Source organism: Hemitrygon akajei, chromosome 11, assembly GCF_048418815.1.
Source record: "Hemitrygon akajei chromosome 11, sHemAka1.3, whole genome shotgun sequence".
Lineage (NCBI taxonomy): Eukaryota > Metazoa > Chordata > Chondrichthyes > Myliobatiformes > Dasyatidae > Hemitrygon > Hemitrygon akajei.
In genome coordinates, this window is record NC_133134.1 from 100846558 (window position 1) to 100866016 (window position 19459).

At 45.8% G+C, this 19459-nt stretch overlaps 1 protein-coding gene across 6 annotated transcripts in view; it reads right to left on the bottom strand.

The window, feature by feature from the left end:
- Positions 1-19459, bottom strand: part of LOC140735856 (myocyte-specific enhancer factor 2D homolog) — a 120371-nt gene that overhangs the window by 36686 nt on the left and 64226 nt on the right. For all 6 annotated transcript variants that reach the window (XM_073061396.1, XM_073061397.1, XM_073061392.1 and 3 more), the window contains 3 exons: positions 7073-7210; positions 6371-6590; positions 5946-6002 (listed from right to left, as the gene is read on the bottom strand). In XM_073061396.1, coding sequence (XP_072917497.1) covers positions 5946-6002; positions 6371-6590; positions 7073-7210 — 415 coding nt within the window. The remainder of the gene's footprint in view (positions 1-5945; positions 6003-6370; positions 6591-7072; positions 7211-19459) is intronic.

The following is a 19459-nucleotide window of genomic DNA, read 5'->3' on the forward strand; positions in this document are numbered from 1 at the left end:
TTCTGTATACTGCGCACTCTCAAATACAACACCTTCCGTGCAGTATTCACCCTTTTTGATTTTGTCTGCCTTTTACGTTGCAACTCATCCTGTTGACTATAATTTTGCCCATTCAGCAGCCTCTCCTCACTACATATTATCTCCGTAAACCAGCTATCTCAGCTTTAGCACTGTCATCTACCTTTCCTATGATACTTCTTGCACTGAAATATACGCAGCTCAGGACACCATACTCAACCTTTTGATTCCTAACTTTGTCTAAAGTCTTAACGACATCCGCCTCCATAACCTCCCCACTGACTGTTTTAGCACTCTGGTTCCCATCCCCCTGCAGCTCTAGTTTAAACACCACCATGCAGTATTAACAAACACTCCCATCTGGACAGTTCCCACCTTCTGTGAAGAGAGTCCAATGATCCAAAAATCTTATGCCCTCTCTCCTACACTAAATCCTTAGCTATGTATTAACCTGTGCAATCTTCCTAGTTCTGGTCTCACTAGCATGCAGCAAGGGTAGCAATCCTGAGATCACAACCCTGGAGGTCCTGCCCTTTAACTTAGCACCTGACTCCCTGAACTCCCTATGCAAAACCTTGTCACTCATCCTACCCACGTCATTGGAACCTGCATGGACCACAACTTCTGGCTCCCACTTAAGTATGCTGAGGACTCGATCAGAGATATCGCAGACCCTGGCACCAGGGAGGCAATGTACCATCCAGGAATCTCATTCTCGCCTACAGAACCCCGTTAGTTCTCCTAACAAATCCCCTATTATCACAGTGTGCCTCTTCTCCCCCCTTCTCTTCTGAGTTGCAAGGCCAGTCTCTGTGCCAGAGACCTGACAACTGTGACTTTCCTCTGTTAGGTCAACCTCTCCCAACAGTATTCAAAGTGATTGTTGTTGAGGGGGATAGCCATAGGGGTACTCTGCACTAGCTCATTAACCCCTTTCTCCTTCCTGGCTGTCACCCCGTATCTTGAGGTCCAGCACCTTGGACGTAACAACCTCTCTATATGTCCTATGTATCATCCCCCTCAGCCTTCCAAATGACCTGGAGTTCATCCAGTTCCACTCCAACTTCTTAACGCAGATTATCTGGGAGTACAGTTAGACGAGAAGCTAGACTGGACTGCCAACACAGATGCCTTGTGCAGGAAGGCACAGAGTCGACTGTACTTCCTTAGAAGGTTGGCGTCATTCAATGTCTGTAGTGAGATGCTGAAGATGTTCTATAGGTCAGTTGTGGAGAGCGCCCTCTTCTTTGTGGTGGCGTGTTGGGGAGGAAGCATTAAGAAGAGGGACACCTCACGTCTTAATAAGCTGGTAAGGAAGGCGGGCTCTGTCGTGGGCAAAGTACTGGAGAGTTTAACATCGGTAGCTGAGCGAAGGGCGCTGAGTAGGCTACGGTCAATTATGGAAAACTCTGAACATCCTCTACATAGCACCATCCAGAGACAGAGAAGCAGTTTCAGCGACAGGTTACTATCGATGCAATGCTCCTCAGACAGGATGAAGAGGTCAATACTCCCCTATGCCATTAGGCTTTACAATTCAACCGCCAGGACTTAAGAACTTTTTAAAAGCTATTATTAATGCTTTTTGAGATAGTGATTTAGATGCATATCATATTTTTTTTACTGAGTTAAGTATTGTATGTAATTAGTTTTGCTACAACAAGTGTATGGGACATTGGAAAAAAAAGTTGAATTTCCCCATGGGGATGAATAAAGTATCTATCTATCTATCTATCTATCTAACAGAAGCTGCCAAGGACATTGGAGGTCTCCCTGCCTTCCCACATCCCGCAAGAGGAGCATTCAACTATTTTACCTGGCAGCTCTACTGTCCTAGCTGAGCAGATATAAAGAAGGGAAGATGTTAAGATGGATTCTTGGCCTCATAATGTACCTTGCTGTGATCTACCACTGTTGTCTTTTACCTGCACTGCACTTTTTAAATAGCTTTTACAATTTATTTTTATTATTTTACATTATTTGAGCTCAGTGCACTGTGTTTGTAATGATTTCATCTGCATGAACAGACTGCAAGACAAGCTTTCACTGGACCTTGGCACATGTGACAATAATAACCCACACCGATAGACGTTGGCATAGTGGTTAGCGTGACACTATTATAGCTCGAGGCGTCGGAGTTTGGAGTTCAATTCTGACGTCATCTGTAAGGAGTTTGCACATCCTCTCCGTGAAACGAGGGTTTCCTTCAGGTGCTTCGGTTTCCTCCCACAGTCCAAAGACCAGTTAGTAGGTTAATTGGTCATTGCGAATTGTCCTGTGATTAGACTAGGGTTAAATAGGTGGGTTACTGGGCAGTGTAGCTTGTTGGGCTGGAAGAGCCTGTTCCCCACTCTATCTCTAAATGAAATAAATTTAAACAAAAAGAGTGGTTGATACCCATGCTGCCAGAAGAGGTGGAGGAATCAGATACACCACTCTGTTTTAAGGGCACTGATACTGACTCAAACATGCAAGGCAGAGAAGGACAAGGCAAAAGGGATGACTGTAGATGACCATAGAGAGTAGCTGAGATAGTGTGCTGCAGGGCCTGTTTCTGTGCTGTATGGTAATAACTAAGACATTCCCTTTGTCTCTTTTAATTTGACAATGTACTGTGAAACGTCTTAGAACACAGAACAGTACAGGCCATTCAGCCCATGTTGTGTTGACTATCAGTCTAACCCTTCCCTCCCAAGTAACCTTCATTTTTTTTATGTGCACCATGCGTCTTCTTTTGCACATTGGTTATTTTCCAGTTTTTATTTATGCATAATTTTTCATAACTATTGTATTTTGCTATTTCCCTGTGAATGTCCAGAAGAAAATTAATCTCAGGGTAGTACATGGTGACATACATGTACATTGACTGAGCTTTGTATCATCCATGTGCTAAGAGTTTCTTAAATGTCCCTAATGGGCCTCTACCACCCCAGGCAGCAGGTTCCACACACCCACCACTCTGTACAAGTGAAGTCTGTCTGTAACTTCTGCCATCTCCAACTGGATCGCACCATCAAGCACATCTTTCCCACTTCCTGCTTTCCACAGGGACTGTTCCCTATGCGACTCCCTTGTCCATTCATCCCTCCCACTGAACTCCCTCCTGGGGTCTTACCCTTACAAGTGAAACAAGTGCCACACCTGCCCCTACGCCTCCTCCTTCACTACCCTTCAGGTCCCCAAACAGTCCTTCCAGCTGAGGCAACGCTACACCCGTGAGTCTGTTGTGGTCATCTACTGTATCCAGAGCTCCCGGTGTGGCCTCCAGTTTATCAGTGAGACCCGATGTAGATTGGGAAACCGCTTTGCTGAGCACCTACCAGTAGCCACCCATTTCAAAATTCTACTTCCATTCCCATTCTAACATGTGAATCCATGACCTGCTCTAGCGCATGATGAGGCCACACGCAGGCTGGAGGAGCAACAACTTATATTTTGTCTGGGGAGCCTCCAACCTGAAAGCATGAACATCGATTTTTCAATCTTCTGGCAATTGCCCCCACCCCCCTTCACCATTCCCACTCCCCTCTCATCTCCTTCCCTGCCCAGCACCTTCCTCTGGTACTCCTCTCCCTTCCCTTCCATCCACGGTCTTCTACCCTTTCCTATCAGGTGCCCACTTCTCCAGCCCTCTATCTCTTTCACCTAACTGCTTCCCATCCCTTTACTTCACTCCCCCTCTCGCAGTTTCACTTTACAACTACCACCTTGTATTTCTTCCTCCCCTCCCCTCACCTTCTTGCTCTACCTGCTCATCTTTTTCTCCCAGTCCTGCTAAAGGGGTTCAGCCCGAAACATTAACTGATTACTGTTTTCCATAGATGCTGCCTGACCTGCTGAGTTCCTCCTGTATTTTCTGTGTGTTGCTTGGATTTCCAGCATCTGCAGATTTTTATCTATGTAAAAGTTTTACCTCTGACATTCCCCCTGATACTTTCCTCCAATCACCTTAAATTATGCCCTCTCGTATAGGCCATTTCCACCCAAGGCAAGAGTCTCTGACTCCATCTACTCCTCTTACCATCTTGTACACCTCTATCCAGTCTCCTCTCACCCTTCTCTCCAAAGAGAAAAAAACTGAGATCACTCATCCTTTCCTCATAAATCATGTTCTCTGATCCAGGCCTAATCCTCAGCATCCTAATCATCTCTGTACCCTCTCAAAAGCTTTTACACCCTTCCTATAGAAGGCACTAGAGATGAGCATGCGATCCATATAAAGCCATCTATTGTAGAGGCACATAGAAGGGCAACAGGCATCCACACATCCTTGGGTTCAGACCATTAAAAGTTATGCAGCAGAATTAGGTAATTTCACCCACTTTATCATTCCATCATGGCTGATTTATTTTCCCTTTCAACCCCATTCTCCTGCCTTCCCCATCAACCTCCATTTTAAATATACTCAAGTGACTAGGCCTCCACAGCCATCTGTGGCAACGAATTCCACAAATTCACCACCCTCTGGATAAAGAAATTCCTTCCCTTCTCTGTTCTAAGCGATGTCCTAACATTTTGAGACTGTGCCTAATGGTCCTAAACTTTCCCACTACAGGAAACATCCTCTCGACATCCACATAATCCAGGACTTACAGTATTGGATAAGTTTCAGGAGACCCTGCTGCAGAGAGTACGGGCCCAGAGCCATCAGACACTCCTCACTCGTTAACCCTGGGATCATTCTGCTGGACCCTCTTAGATATGGGACACAAAACTGCTCACAATACTCCAAATGTGGTCTGACCAATGCCTCAGCATTACATCCTCGCTTGTACATCCAGAAATGAATGCTAACATTGCATTTGCCTTCCTTACCAATGACTCAACCTGCAAGTTAACCTTTAGGGAATCCTGTACTGGGACGCCATGTCCCTTTGCACCCGATTTTCAATTTTCTCCCCGTTTAGAAAGTTGCCTACGCCTTTATTCTTTCCACATAAATGCAAGACCACATATTTCAAAATTCAAAGTTCAAAGTAAATTTATTTACTACATATGCTTATTTTGAACTTTTAACTTCCCTAAATTATATTCCATTTGGTTTGTGGGATGTGGGCAGAAAATGTTTTAGAAACATCCTCTTCCTGTCCTGGTAGAGATATATCTCTAACAAAGAAGGTGTAAGGCGCACCTTCCCTTCGTTAGTCTGCTGGTCAACCTTGGGCAAGGTGTAGTACCTGGTTAACCCCATGATCAGGGTCATGTGTGGCCAAGGGAGCAGGTGGTGGATGGTTGTATACCACAAGTCCTGGTTATGCCACCACTGATACCAGGCAAAGCAATCTCTGAAGGGTATTGATAATGGCTGGGGCTGCCCACCTTGTATAGATACTGCCCAGAAGGAGGAAATGGCAAACCACTTCTGTCGAAAAATTTGCCAAGAACAATCATGATCGACCATGCCATACGACATGGCACATAATGACGATGATGATGACAACACTCCGCCTTCGGATTTCTGAGCTGTCCATGAATAATACCTCACTATTTTTCTTTCTTTTGCATTACCTATTTTTTATATTTCTTATTGTGATTAATAGTAATTTTATGTCTTGCTGTACAATGCTGCTGCAAAACAACACATCTCACTGTCATAATAAACCTGATTCTTTGACCAGGAGGAGAGAGGTCAGGATCGAGCCCAGGGTTTCTGGAGTCAGGAGGCAGTAAGCTTACCTGCTGTGCCACAGCGTATTGGGAACACACAGTGAGGGGTGGCACAGTAGCTTGGCAGTTGGCATATGCAATTGCCACAGACGGCTGTGGACTTGGGCCGGAATGGCCTGTCACCGTGCTGTATCTGTAAATAAATAATCACCAAGGCAGCTGACCCACGCTGCTCCTAGAACATCTGATCTGAACCAACCCAAAGCCCTGCCCCTTACAAGGAGAACCCATGGCTCACTGCGCACAGCGGCATCACTCACCTACAGGGCTTGGGCACCCTCCGTTGGACGTAGAGAGCTCTGGTCCCACCAACGCACCTGGAGATATGGAGGGACAGAAGATAGTGTTAGAACAAGAGGGTGAGAATGAGCACTGGGCCCTCCCCACAACCACCCCCCACCTCTGAAACCTCCCCGCCTCAGTTGAGATGACGCAACACTCACAGCCACTGAAGTTTGTACATTCTCACTGTGACTGTGTGGGTTTGCTCTGGGAGCTGATTCCCTCCCACATTCCAAACACGTCCAGGGGAGGGTTAGTAAGTTGGGTGCATTATGTTGCTGCCGAAAGCATGGTGACACTTGCAGGCTGCCCCAGCAAATCCACAGACTATGTTGGGCATTGACACAAACGACTCATTTCACTGCACATTTCGCAACAAATAAAGCTAATTTTTAATCTTTACCTGGGTTGCCGGAACTCGGTGGCCTGGAGGGAATGCCAGGAGACACGGTGTTCCTCCTCATCACGGTCTGCTGCGGGCTCAGAAGGCTGGAATCGGTGAGCGAGGTGGTCACCAGTGAGGGGCTAACCAGGGATGAGCCGGGGTCACTGTAGGGCAACACGCTCTGACTGCCGATGGAGATGGTCACCGGCACGCTGAAGTTCGTGGGCTGCATGGTTGACTGGAGGGGAAAGGGAATGTGAAGGAGGAGAGGTCACACAGCGTGAAAAGGAGGGGCCAGACCCTGGCCCCAAGCGACACACACAGTGATCTGGGGTGGTGAGGAGATGACTCTCCCAGAGTCAGGGTTAAAGGCAGAACGTCAATGCAGCCAGTCACTAAACCATGGCACCACAAGAAACAAATGACTACACAGATCAACGCTCGCAGGCCCTTCTGCCTGTTGATCCTGTGCCAACTTCCAAATGCCCAATTCCCCGCCCAACCCGTACAGAGAAACAGACGTAACTCAAGAGGACAGAAAAGGCTTTGAACATTTCCCCAAAGGTGTTGGGCCAGGGAAGCACGTCTCCTCACCACCCCAGATCACTGTGCGTGTTGCTTGAGGCCAGGGTGTGGCCGCCATCTAAATCATGTCCCTCAGACACCCACCGGGAGCCACAACTGTAACCCACGTTGTGAGGTTTGGCGCACAATACTTACCCCATATCTCTTGAACAAGACGTCAATGTCATCGGTGACCTTCCGAAACTTGTCCTCCATGAAAGGGCTCTGCTCGATGGCGTCGTCCACATCAGGCTCGGGGCTGTCGCACCCGTTAAACCCCTTCTTCTTCAGGGTCTGTGGTGGGAAGGAGGGAATGAGCTGGGCACTGTGACCAACAGCAACACCCAACACCTTTCGGAGAACCGGACAAACCCAGCCCTTCACACCCGGCAAGGATCAGACAGGGTCAGGAACAGGCAGATGGTAATCTAAACTGCAATCATGGTCAGCACAGACATGGGGGGGGGGGGGGGGGGGGCAGAATAGCTTGTTCATTTGTCCCAACAGAGAACATCCTGTACACACTAAGATCCAATAAGAATGAATGGGATAATGTAGAACACAGAAAAGTACAGTGCAGGCCCTTCGGCCCACAATGTTATGCCTACCTTTTAACCTACTCTATGATCAATTTGATCCTTTCCTGGCACATATCCTCCATTTTTCTTTCATCCATGTGCCCCTCTGAGTCTCTTAAATGTCCCCAATGTACCTGCCTCTACCACCATCCCTGACAGTGTTTTCCACATACAAGTGTCCTCCCCATTTACAAAGGTAGAGCATTCCTATGAAACCTTTCTTAAGCTGAAATGGCATAAAGTGAAGAACCATTAATTTATATGGGAAACATTTCTATAAAAGCGAAAATCCTCATTGTAACGCGAAAACAAGTTACTAACATAGGTCTTTTGTGAAAGCGAAGTGGCGTAAAGCGAACATTTGTAAAGCGGGGACACCTGTACCCACAACCTTCTGTAAAAGCCCTGACACTCCCCTATACTTTCCTCCAATCACCTTAAAATTGTGCTCCCTCATGTCAGCCATTTCCGCCCTGGGATAAAGGCACTGCCTGTCCACTCAATCTCTGCCTCTTACCACCTTGTACAACACACTTCTCATCCTCCTTCGCTCCAAAAGAAAAGCCCTCGGGATTTGGGCTATATTTGTATTTAGAAAAGATTTTTTGTAACTGTATTTTTTCTGCCAGTTACATGTGCTGTATGTGACTGTTGGGAATGCGTTCTCCACCTTGACCCCAGAGGAACAATGTTTCATTGGCTGTATTTCTGTGTATGGTTGAATGACAATTAAACTTGAACGTGAACTAAATGCAGTGTTAACTTACAGTGGGAGTTGACAGAACGTTGGACAAACTCCCTGCTCACATTATGTGGTGGTGGTGGGGGGGGTCACCCACATTGCAGTGACACCCTCAAGAGCACATGGGGCAGAGGAATGGGGGAAAAGGTCTCAACTGTTTCTCTTCCTTCACACGCTGGGCACTCCCAGCACCTTCCCTGGCGTCATCCAGCCCGCATCTTAACCAGACACATTTATTTGATCTTCGTGACACTGCTGCTTGTGAGGACCTGTGTATGGTCTTACTGTATTACAGTAGTGACTGATGGTCACTGACCAGAGATGAGGAGGAATTTCTTTAGCCAGAAAGTGGTGAATTTGTGGAATTTATTGCTGTTGACAGCTCCGGGGGCCAGTCATTAGTTATATTTAAAGCAGAGTTTGATAGGTACTTGAATCAGAATCAGGTTTATTATCACGTATTGTGAAATTTAACTTAGCAGCAGCATTTCAATGCAATACATGATAATATAGAAATAAAAAAGTAAATCAATTACAGTAAGTTTATATAGTAGATTCGATAGATTAAAAATAATGTACAAAAAAAAAGTGAGGTAATGTTCATGGGTTCAATGTCCATTTAGGAATCGTACGGCAGAGGGAAAGAAGTGCCTTCAGACTTCTGTACCTCCTTTCGGACGGTAACAATGAGAAGAGGGCATGCCCTGCATAATGTGGGTCCTTAATAACAGACATTGCCTCTCTGAGGCACCATTCCTCGGAAATGTCTTGGATTCTACGGAGGCTAGTAACCAAGAAGAAGCTGACTCATTTTACAACTTTCTGGAGCTTCTTTTGATTCTGTGCAGCAGCTCCTCCCATGCTGGACAGTGATGCAGCCTGTCAGAATGCTCTCGATGGTACATCATCAGATAAACCAAATCCGTTCAAATTCCTAATGAAATACAGCTGCTGTCTTGCCTTCTTTATAGCTATATTGATTAGTCAGGACAACAAATGATACAGGGAGAATTGGGTTGAGAGGGAAAATAAATCAACCATGTTGAATGGGCTGAATGGCCCAATTCTGCTCCTGTGTCTTATGGGTCTCAGTCTGACTGCCCATTTCAATGTAAAGTTGAAGTTTATTGTCATTCAACCATAAACCTGTATACGCTAAACGAAAAAACATTCCTCAGTAATTTATTGTTTATTTAGTGATACAGCGTAGAGCCCTCCAAGGGATCACAACCTTGTCGTAGGGTTTGGAGGCTTGTGTAACTCAATGACCAAGAGAGCTATGTTGGCTGCAGTCAGGGCACTATGCTTTGGCTGTTGGTCGGGTCATGCATGCCAAACATGACAAAAGGTGGACAGATCCTCCAGATTCGGGGCTTCGGCTCAGTGCTAACAACCCTGACTGATAAAACAAAATTGTTACAGAAACAGCAGTGAAGAATCCTTCTACAACTAAGCGTGATGGAATTTCTGAGTTTCCAGCTGGGACTTACACGATTGACAGCAGTGAAATTTGAGAGGAAATCTACTGACAGACCAGACCACCAGAGATAGAGGACCTTCATTGTTGCCCTAAACGCCAGTGGCTTAGTGGAGAGTGAGTAAGTATAGCGTGGAGTAGGCCCTTCCAGCCCTTTGAGCTACTTCACCCAGGAACCCCACAACCCTGAATAACCCTAACCTAATCATGGGACAATTTACATGACCTATGAACCTACCAGGAATGTATTTGGACTGTGGAAACAAAAACGGAATACCCAGAGAAAACCCATGCACTCCACGGGGGAGGGTATAGAGATGCCTTACACAACAGCACCGGAATTGTACTCCGCACTCTGGGACATCATGAGCTGTGTGTCACACTAACTGACACACTACCGTGACATCTTATACATATCACATATAATACATAAAATAACAGAATAATATTAATAGATACAAAAATCTTCTGTAGATAGGGATGTTCATAGTGGTGTAGCTATTTCAGCTATTACACTTCAATTCCGATGCTGTTTGTAAGGTGTTTGTACGTCCTTCCCATGAGCATGTGGGTTCCTCCCGCGGTCCAAAGACCTAGTTAGTAGGTTAATTGGTCATTGTAAATTGTCCTGTGATTAGTCTAGAGTTAAAAGGTTGAGCTGCTGGATGGTGCATCTACTTGGGCTGGAAAGATCTGTTCCACACCTTATATCTAAACAAGTTGAAAATTTCTCTGCATTGATGCTGCCTGGTTTGCTGAGTTCCTCCAACCTTATGTAGGTTGCTCCAAATTTCTTAAGTCTCTTGTGCCTACTCTCATTGTTTACAGCATTCATTGTGTAACTGCCAGATTATTACTTCTTTCCTACATTGAAAAGTTTATTGCTTTGAAACTTGTTTTTCTCTCTACAGTTGCTGTGAGATCAAATGAGATTTGTAACATTTTCCTGTCTTCTTTTAGAGTCTCAGTGACCAGAATGTGTTGCCCTTTTAGAAGCTCTCTGTCATATAGTTCTTCCTGTTTCAACCAGGCACAGAAGTCAAAGGTGGGATGAATGCGGATGGGAACATATTGATCAATGTGGATGTGGTGAGTCGAATGGCCTATTTCCATGGTGTATAATTCTACAACTCACCTTCCAGCTTTTTTCCACACTTGTAGCCCTGCAGTTGTTTTCAATTTTCACCCACTATATTGAAAGTGGTGACACACTTCAACAGGGTGCTGAAGGTGTTTTGGTAGCCATGTGCCACTATTATCCTCAGCAACCCCCTCCCCCCCCCCCAAACACACACACACATGACTGCGTGGCCAGAGTCTGATCTAACTCCTATAAGTTTGCAGATGACACCACCGTAGTGGGACGTATCTCAAATAACGATGAGTCAGAGTACAGGAAGGAGATAGAGAGCCTTATTGACATGGTGTCATGACAACAAGCTTTTCCTCAATGTCAGCAAAACAAGAGAGCTGGTTATTCACTTCAGGAGTTGGGGGTGGGGGTGGAAATTCTCTTGTTTATATCAAAAGTGCCAAAGCTGAGAGGGGCAGGTGTTTTCCTAGGTGTGAACATCATCAATAGCCTGACCTGATTCAACCACAAAAACACCATGCCTCTACTTCCTGAGGAGGCAAAAGAAAGTCGGCAAGTCCCCTTTAAGTTTCTCCAGTTTTTAATCAGTGTACACAGGAAAGCATCCTATTAGGATGCATCATGGCTTGGTAATGCAACTATTCTGCCCAAGACCACAAAAACAGCAGGGAACAACAAACACAAAATGCTGGTGGAACACAGCAACTATAAGGAGAAGCACTGTCGACGTTTCGGGCCGAGACCCTTCGTCAGGACTAACTGAAGGGAAAGATACTAAGAGATTTGAAAGACTTTCAAATCTTTCCCTTCAGTTAGTCCTGACGAAGGGTTTCGGCCCGAAACGTCAACAGAGTTTCTCCTTATAGATGCTGCCTGACCTGCTGTGTTCCACCAGCATTTTGTGTGTGTTGTTTGAATCTCCAGCATCTGCAGATTTCCTCGTGTTTGCTCTTTAAAAAAACAGCAGGGAGTTGTGGACACAGCTCAGCTCATCATGGAAACCAGCCTCCATGCTGTGGACTCTGACTACACATCCAGTTGCCTCAGTTAAGCAGCCAAGGTAATTAAAGACTCCACCCACCCCAAACTTTCTCTTCTTCCCTCTCCCATTGGACAAAAGATACAAAAGCATAAAAGCACATACCACCAGGCTCAAGGGCAGGTTACGTTCTGTTGTTATCTGACTGCTGAATGGATCTATTGCACAACAAGGTCGACACTTGATTTCACAATCTACCTTGTTATGGCTTTGTACTTTTCTGTCTACTTGCATGCAATTTCTCTGTAATTGTTACTGTTTTGCCTTGTACTGCCTCATTACACTGTTGTAACTAATTGATGAACTGTATGAACTGTGTGCAAGACAACTTTCTCACTGTATCTGTATCACTGTATAAATAAATTTGCCAATCGTTTTTTTATTTTATTTGGAGATAGAATACAGGACAGGCCCTTCCGGCCTGCCAAGCCACGCAGCGCTACCCAGCAACCCAGTGATTTTATTTTTTTTAATCTAGCGATACAGTCTGGAATAGGCCCTTCTAGGCCGCCTAGCAATCCCAATGCAACCCTACCCTAATCACGGGACTACAACTTTGCCATGGCTTGTGGGCCTCAATGACCTGGAGAGTAACGTTGGCTGGAGTCAGGGCTTTATGCTTTGGCTCTTCGTAGGGTCACCCATGCCAAACAGATCAAAGAGTAGAGGACAGTCTAACAGTCTATCGGTCCTCAGTTCAGGGTTTCAGCTCAGGGCTAACAACCCTGACTGGTAAAACAAGATGGTTATGGAAGCAGCTATGAAGAATCCTTCTACATCTGAGTGCGATGGTATTCCAGAGTCTCCACCCGGGACTGGCGTGACTGACAGCAGTGAAAACCGAGGAAACTACTGATAACGAAGGAAGCCCTGAACACTGCCAGAGATGGAGGACCTTCATTGCTGCCCTAAACACAAGTGACGTAACGAGTAATAAGTAAGTAACCACAGGATAATTTACAATGCCCAATTAACCTACTAACCAGTATGTCTTAGAAGTGTGGGAGGAAATGGGAGCATCCAGAGGTAACATATGTGCGCACAAGAAGAACGTATAAATTTTCTTACCGGGTACGCCAGAATTAAACTCCAAACTCCAACACCCTGAGCTGCAACAGCGTTACGCTAACCGCTATGTTACCGTGTCACCTTATTGTACTCCTAGGTGCCTCTGTTCAAGTCAGAATTGGTGGATTGTGGCTGGAAGCTCCTCCTCCCACCACACCCCATTCTCTTTGGGGAGGAACATGCATTGGACATTTCTAGTTCACAGACGGAGATACTGGGGGTCGTGCTCGAGAATGCGCAGAATCTGACCAGGCAAGATCCAGTGTCTCAATAGACAATAGACAATAGGTGCAGAAGTAGACCATTCGGCCCTTCGAGCCTGCACCGCCATTTTGAGATCATGGCTGATCAATTCCTATCAATACCCGGTTCCTGCCTTGTCCCCATATCCCTTGATTCCCCTATCCATAAGATACCTATCTAGCTCCTTCTTGAAAGCATCCAGAGAATTGGCCTCCACTACCTTCCGAGGCAGTGCATTCCAGACCCCCACAACTCTCTGGGAGAAGAAGTTTTTCCTTAACTCTGTCCTAAATGACCTACCCCTTATTCTCAAACCATGCCCTCTGGTACTGGACTCTCCCAACATCTGGAACATATTTCCTGCCTCTATCTTGTCCAATCCCTTAATAATCTTATATGTTTCAATCAGATCCCCTCTCAATCTCCTTAATTCCAGTGTGTACAAGCCCAGTCTCTCTAACCTCTCTGCGTAAGACAGTCCAGACATCCCAGGAATTAACCTCATCAATCTACGCTGCACTTCCTCTACAGCCAGGATAACCCTGGAGACCAAAACTGTACACAATACTCCAGGTGTGGTCTCACCAGGGCCCTGTACAAATGCAAGAGGATTTCCTTGCTCTTGTACTCAATTCCCTTTGTAATAAAGGCCAACATTCCATTAGCCTTCTTCACTGCCTGCTGCACTTGCTCATTCACCTTCAGTGACTGATGAACAAGGACTCCGAGATCTCTTTGTATTACTCCCTTACCCAACTCTATACCGTTCAGATAATACTCTGCCTTCCTGTTCTTACTCCCAAAGTGGATAACCTCACACTTATTCACATTAAACACCATCTGCCAAGTATCTGCCCACTCACCCAGCTTATCCAAGTCACCCTGAATTCTCCTAACATCCTCATCACATGTCACACTGCCACCCAGCTTAGTATCATCAGCAAATTTGCTGATATTATTTTCTATGTCTTCATCCAAATCGTTAACGTAAATGGTAAACAGCTGTGGTCCCAATACCGAGCCCTGTGGCACCCCACTAGTCACCACCTGCCATTCCGAGAAACACCCATGCACCGCTACCCTTTGCTTTCTATCTGCCAACCAGTTTTCTATCCATGTCAATGCCTTCCCCCTGATGCCCTGAGCTTTGATTTTACCCACCAATCTTCTATGTGGGACCTTATCAAATGCCTTCTGAAAATTGAGGTACACTACATCCACTGGATCTCCCCCGTCTAACTTCCTGATTACATCCTCGAAAAACTCCAACAGATTAGTCAAGCATGATTTACCCTTGGTAAATCCATGCTGGCTCGGCCCAATCCTATCACTGCTATCTAGATATGCCACTATTTCATCCTTAATAATGGACTCTAGCATCTTTCCCACCACCAATGTATCTGGGAAAGATCCTCTGCATTGCACCCTGAACACAGAGTGAATCAGGAATCACAGCTCAAATTTTATCCCTTACTCTACAATCCCCTCCTTTAGGATACCCCTCTTCAGACATCAGGCATTGACTTGTGACTGGAGTTGGAGAGAGGGAAAGTGGGCAGCAAGCCAGCAAGGAGGGAGGGGGTTAAAAGAATCGGAAAAGAGTGCGCAGTGAAACAAGTTGAGAAAACAAAGGTTTTCCTGCAGCTGAGGCGGATTTCGGTTAGTGTGTGGGAGCACAGTGCATGAAGGACTTGCTATAAATGCACAATTTACAAGTTACACTCAACATCAATGGATTCAAATCCTGTTAAGTAACTGTTCTGAAGCCTAAAATAATTACCATAAGTCTTAAAATACAAAGCCCACAAATGTTCCCCAATGTTTAAACTTTGACAGATTTTGGAGCTGAAAATATCTCCAACATCAGTTCCTAATTGTGACCATTCATTCTAATTAATTCACAGGCTGGTAGCAAGGAACCTGTTCGGGTTATACCGAGGAGCAGTTAAGCCACTGAACAAACTGGGGCCAGTGACAGAAAAGGGAAAAAGAGGCGGGGGGGGGGGGCAGAGAGGGAAATAAATCATGTGGGGAGGGACAGGAGCGAGAGGAGGAGAGATGAAAATGTAGGGATGCACACAAAATGCTGTAAGAACTCAGCAGGCCAGACAGCATCTATGGAAAAGAATAAACTGTCAACATTTCAGGCTGAGACCCTTCTTCGGGACAAAGAAGGGTGGGGGGGGGGGGGGAGATGCCAGAATAAAAGAAGTGGGAAGAGGGGAAAGAGGCTAGCTGCAAGGTGATAGGTGAAGCAGGAGATTGGTTAGTGAGGGCAGGGATGCAGAGGGAGGTTAGATGGGAAATGGTATGGGTGTGTTAGTGAGAGATTTTTGCCAAATGAGAAGGGAAGGGTGATGGGAAGAGCAAACATCCTTCTCTCCCACTTCCCTGCCCTCCCTTACACCAACCAACTCCCAATACCTCCCTCTCTCCACTCTCTAAGGCTGAAAATACTCTACTTCCCCAGAAAACCCACTGCCTCCTGGTTTTGGGGTGTCTACAGTAAGTGGATAGTTGAGGGGGAGGGGGAGGACAGCGGATTCAGATTTGGCCCCTACAGCCTGGGTATTAGCAGCGGGTCAACACTTCAGTTACGTAGCTGCGTCCAAGTCCCACTCCTCAAACCTAGGCATGCTGTAGTATACATTTGAACTCTCCTGGGATCCCATACACTGGAGAAGGAACCACAACCACTGTCTCCTCCACACTCTTCTTTTTACTGAACCCCTCTGAGAATGTCATTGCCCAAAGAGACCGTTGCCTGCCTCTTAGAGGTAGTTATCAAGATCCAGGGAGTCTGGCCAAAGTTTCTTCCACAGCTAGCTAGGTCAACAACCTAGATATTCAGGTTCAAAAAATCTCAAAGTGCAGCAGGTTTCAGTGAAAATGGATAAGATACAGTGAAAAGCTTGTCTTGCACATTGTTCATACAGATCAGATCATTACACAGTGCACTGAGGCAGAACAAGGTAAAGCAATAACAATGCAGAATAAAGTGAAAAAAGCTACTGAAAAAGTGCTGTACAGGGCAACAATAAAGTGTAAGATCATAAAGATGTAGATTGTGAGGCTAAGAGTCCATCTTCTCAGGTCCATTTAAGAGTCTGATAATAATGGGATAGAAGCTGTTCTTGAGCCTGGTGGTCTACGCTTTCAGGCTTCTATATCCTCTGCCCTATGGGAGAGGGGAGGAGAGAGAATGTCTGGGTTGGTGGGGTCTTTGATTAGGCTGGCTACTTTACTGAGGCAGTGAGAAGTGTAAACAGAGTCCATGGAAGGGAGGCTGGTTCCGGTGATGTGTCCACAACTCTCTGCAGTTCCTTGCGGCCACATGCAGAGCAGTTGCTGCACTAAGCCGTGATGCATCCGGACAGAATTTCTCTGGTACTTTGGTAAAAATTGGTAAAGGGCTGATAGGGACATGCTGAATTTTTTTAGTCTCATGAGGAAGTAGAGCCATTGGTGAGCTTTCTAACCTGTGGCATCAACATGGTTGGAGCAGTGGGAAGTGTTATTCCCATTGGGATTATGTACAGCAGGAGTGAAAAGGAATGGGGATGGCCCAGTGGGAGTGAACTGTATGCTTGATTAGAAGTGTGCATTACAGGCCATTGTTACTTCCTAAGAAATTCAGGAACTAAACCTTTCATGAAATAACCTGCAGGAATGACATATCTCCTCCCACAGGCTAATTAGTAGCATGCGTTATTTGTGTACTACAGGCATGGCAGTCCACACAGTTGGCAATGCCCATCAGTGGCACACATCTCACTTCATTTGCAATCAATGCTCTCTGCACAAACTTAATTCGTCAGTCTTCATCACACTCTCACCAAGAAAGGGATCTCCAGCTTCTTAAGTTTCCTGAAGTCACCTTAAGTTTCCATCTATAGGAGAGTTGAGGATCCTCGAGCACAGACTCAGAATAGAGGGACATCCCTTTAAAACTGATATAAGGAAGGATTTCTTCAGCCAGAGGGCTCTGCATCTGTGAAATTCATTGTCACAGATGGCTGAGGAGTCCAAGTAATTGAGTGTATTAAGGCAGGGGTTGATAAGTTCTTGATTGGCAAGGGAATTACAGGGAGATGCTGGGAGAATAGGGGTAGTAAAGAACCAGCCATGACTGAATGGGTTGCAGAGGGGCAAACAATGCACCACTCCTAATTCTGCTCCTATATCTCATGGACCTGAGGGCAACTTTTTCACAAAGAGGGTGGTGGTTATGTAGAATGAGCTACCCGAGAAAGTAATTGAGGCAGGTAAATAAACAATATTCAAAAGATATTTGGGTCAGTCCACAGATAGGAGGGGTTTAGAGGGAAATGGACCAAATGTGGAACAACAAGACTGGCTTGGTCGGCATGGACAAAGGGCCTGTTTATGCACTGTGTTACTCCATGACAAAATGGTGAGCAGAACTGCACCCCAGACCCAGTCCAAAGCCAACACCTAAGTACAAAGAAGAGTGGAGGGACTCACATCAGGAAGTACCTGGATCACAGTTTAAAGAGAAGTTTCAGAACTTCATCAGCAGACACACACCCAAGGTGACATAACAAAACACTGACTCAATTACGTCAGGCACACTGTTCACTGCCTGACAAGCTCCCAAAAGAGAGGTACTGCTCTGGATTCTGCTACAAGAAGAGATTAGCATGGAGTTAGAGACACAGAACAGACTCTTTGGCCCACGGACACTGTACCGAATAACAAACACTCAGCTACAGGATGTGGGTCAAAGCCTCTTTGAAGAAATCCACCAAAGATAAGAGGAACCTTTGGTTCAGAGTCAATTACACAGCACAGGAACAGGGCCACTTCACCCATGCCAGCCTAAGCTTGTCCCATCTCTCTGCATTTAGCCTGTACCCCTCAAAACTTTTCCTGTCAATGTACCTGTCCAAACACCTTTTAAACATTGTAATTTACCTGCTAGCTCTAATACCCAACAGACCCTTTTAAATCTTTCTCTTCCTCCTTCAGTGTAGCGTTATATTGTAGGAAGACACAGAAGCAACTGCATCAGTAACTGGAATGTGATGACAAGCAGACAGAATGGCCAAACAGCACAGTCACCAGGAGTGGACAGCCTCCCCAGCAGCAGACAGCCTTGCAGGAGCCTATTCATATGTGTATAACCTTTTAAAGTGCCATTGGAAAGCACATGGAATCCTGGGCTTCAAAAATATAAAACCCAGGTGGTTACACTGAACCTCTGTACAACACAGGTCACATGGATAAGTCAAAATACGAGGCAACAAACAACTTGTCAGGGGAGCAGCGGGTCGAGCAGGACTGATGCATGGTCTTAGCCCAAAGACTTGACAGTTCCTTTTCCTCTCCGCAGATGCTGCTCAACCCACTGAGTTCCTCCAGCAGATTGTGTGTTACTCCAAATACCCACATCTAAAGTCTGTTGTGTACCCAGAGTGCATAACCAACCTGTATAAAAGGCAGGCCAATGGAGAGCCTCACCCAGTGCTGGACAACAAAGTTTGAAATAGATATACCACAATGGATCTTGGGTAAGAAAGGTGGCAGTATCCATCATAAGGATCTCCATCACCTAGGACGTGCTTCTCATTACTACCATCAGGGAGGAGGTGCAGGAGCCTGAAGACCCACATTCAGTGTTTTAGGAACAGCTTCTACCCCTCTGCCATCAGATTTCTGAACAGTCCCAAGCCTTCTATTTTAGAGGCAGAGTATAATTGAGTGGGGAAACTTATGGAGGGGTTTCCAAAGAAAGCCAAGACCACTGAAGCCAGAGCCTACAGACAGGATGAAAGCAGCATAGTGAATGCACCACAAGTTCAAATCCCACAGGAGCTGGGGAATTTTAATTCAGTTAACCGAATACATCCTGAGTTTTTGCAGTTACTTATGATGTCTGTGACACTACCAGGGTGCTGTTAACATGACCTTATGAGCTTCATTAAGGTCCTTCAGGACAGAATAATGGACAGCTTTACCCAGCAGGGACTGGGATTCCAGATCCCAGTGATGTGAAGGACTCTCCACAGTCCTCAGCTGCCCTGGTCAGACAGTCAGTAGTATTCAGGGCTTAGGAGATGGGCAATTAATTTTGGTCTCATCAGGGGAGCCCACAACCCATGACAGGGTCAGGACAGACATGTGCAAAGCTGAATGAGGAGGCAGACGCCAGAGCTCTGAATGAGCTTAAAGTTACACAAGATGAAGACAGGATTGAAAAGGATTAACTACTGACCTCTGGGAGAATTATCATGATGCAAGGTCAAAGAACAGCTCCAGGTCTTAAATCTGATCCAATCAGTG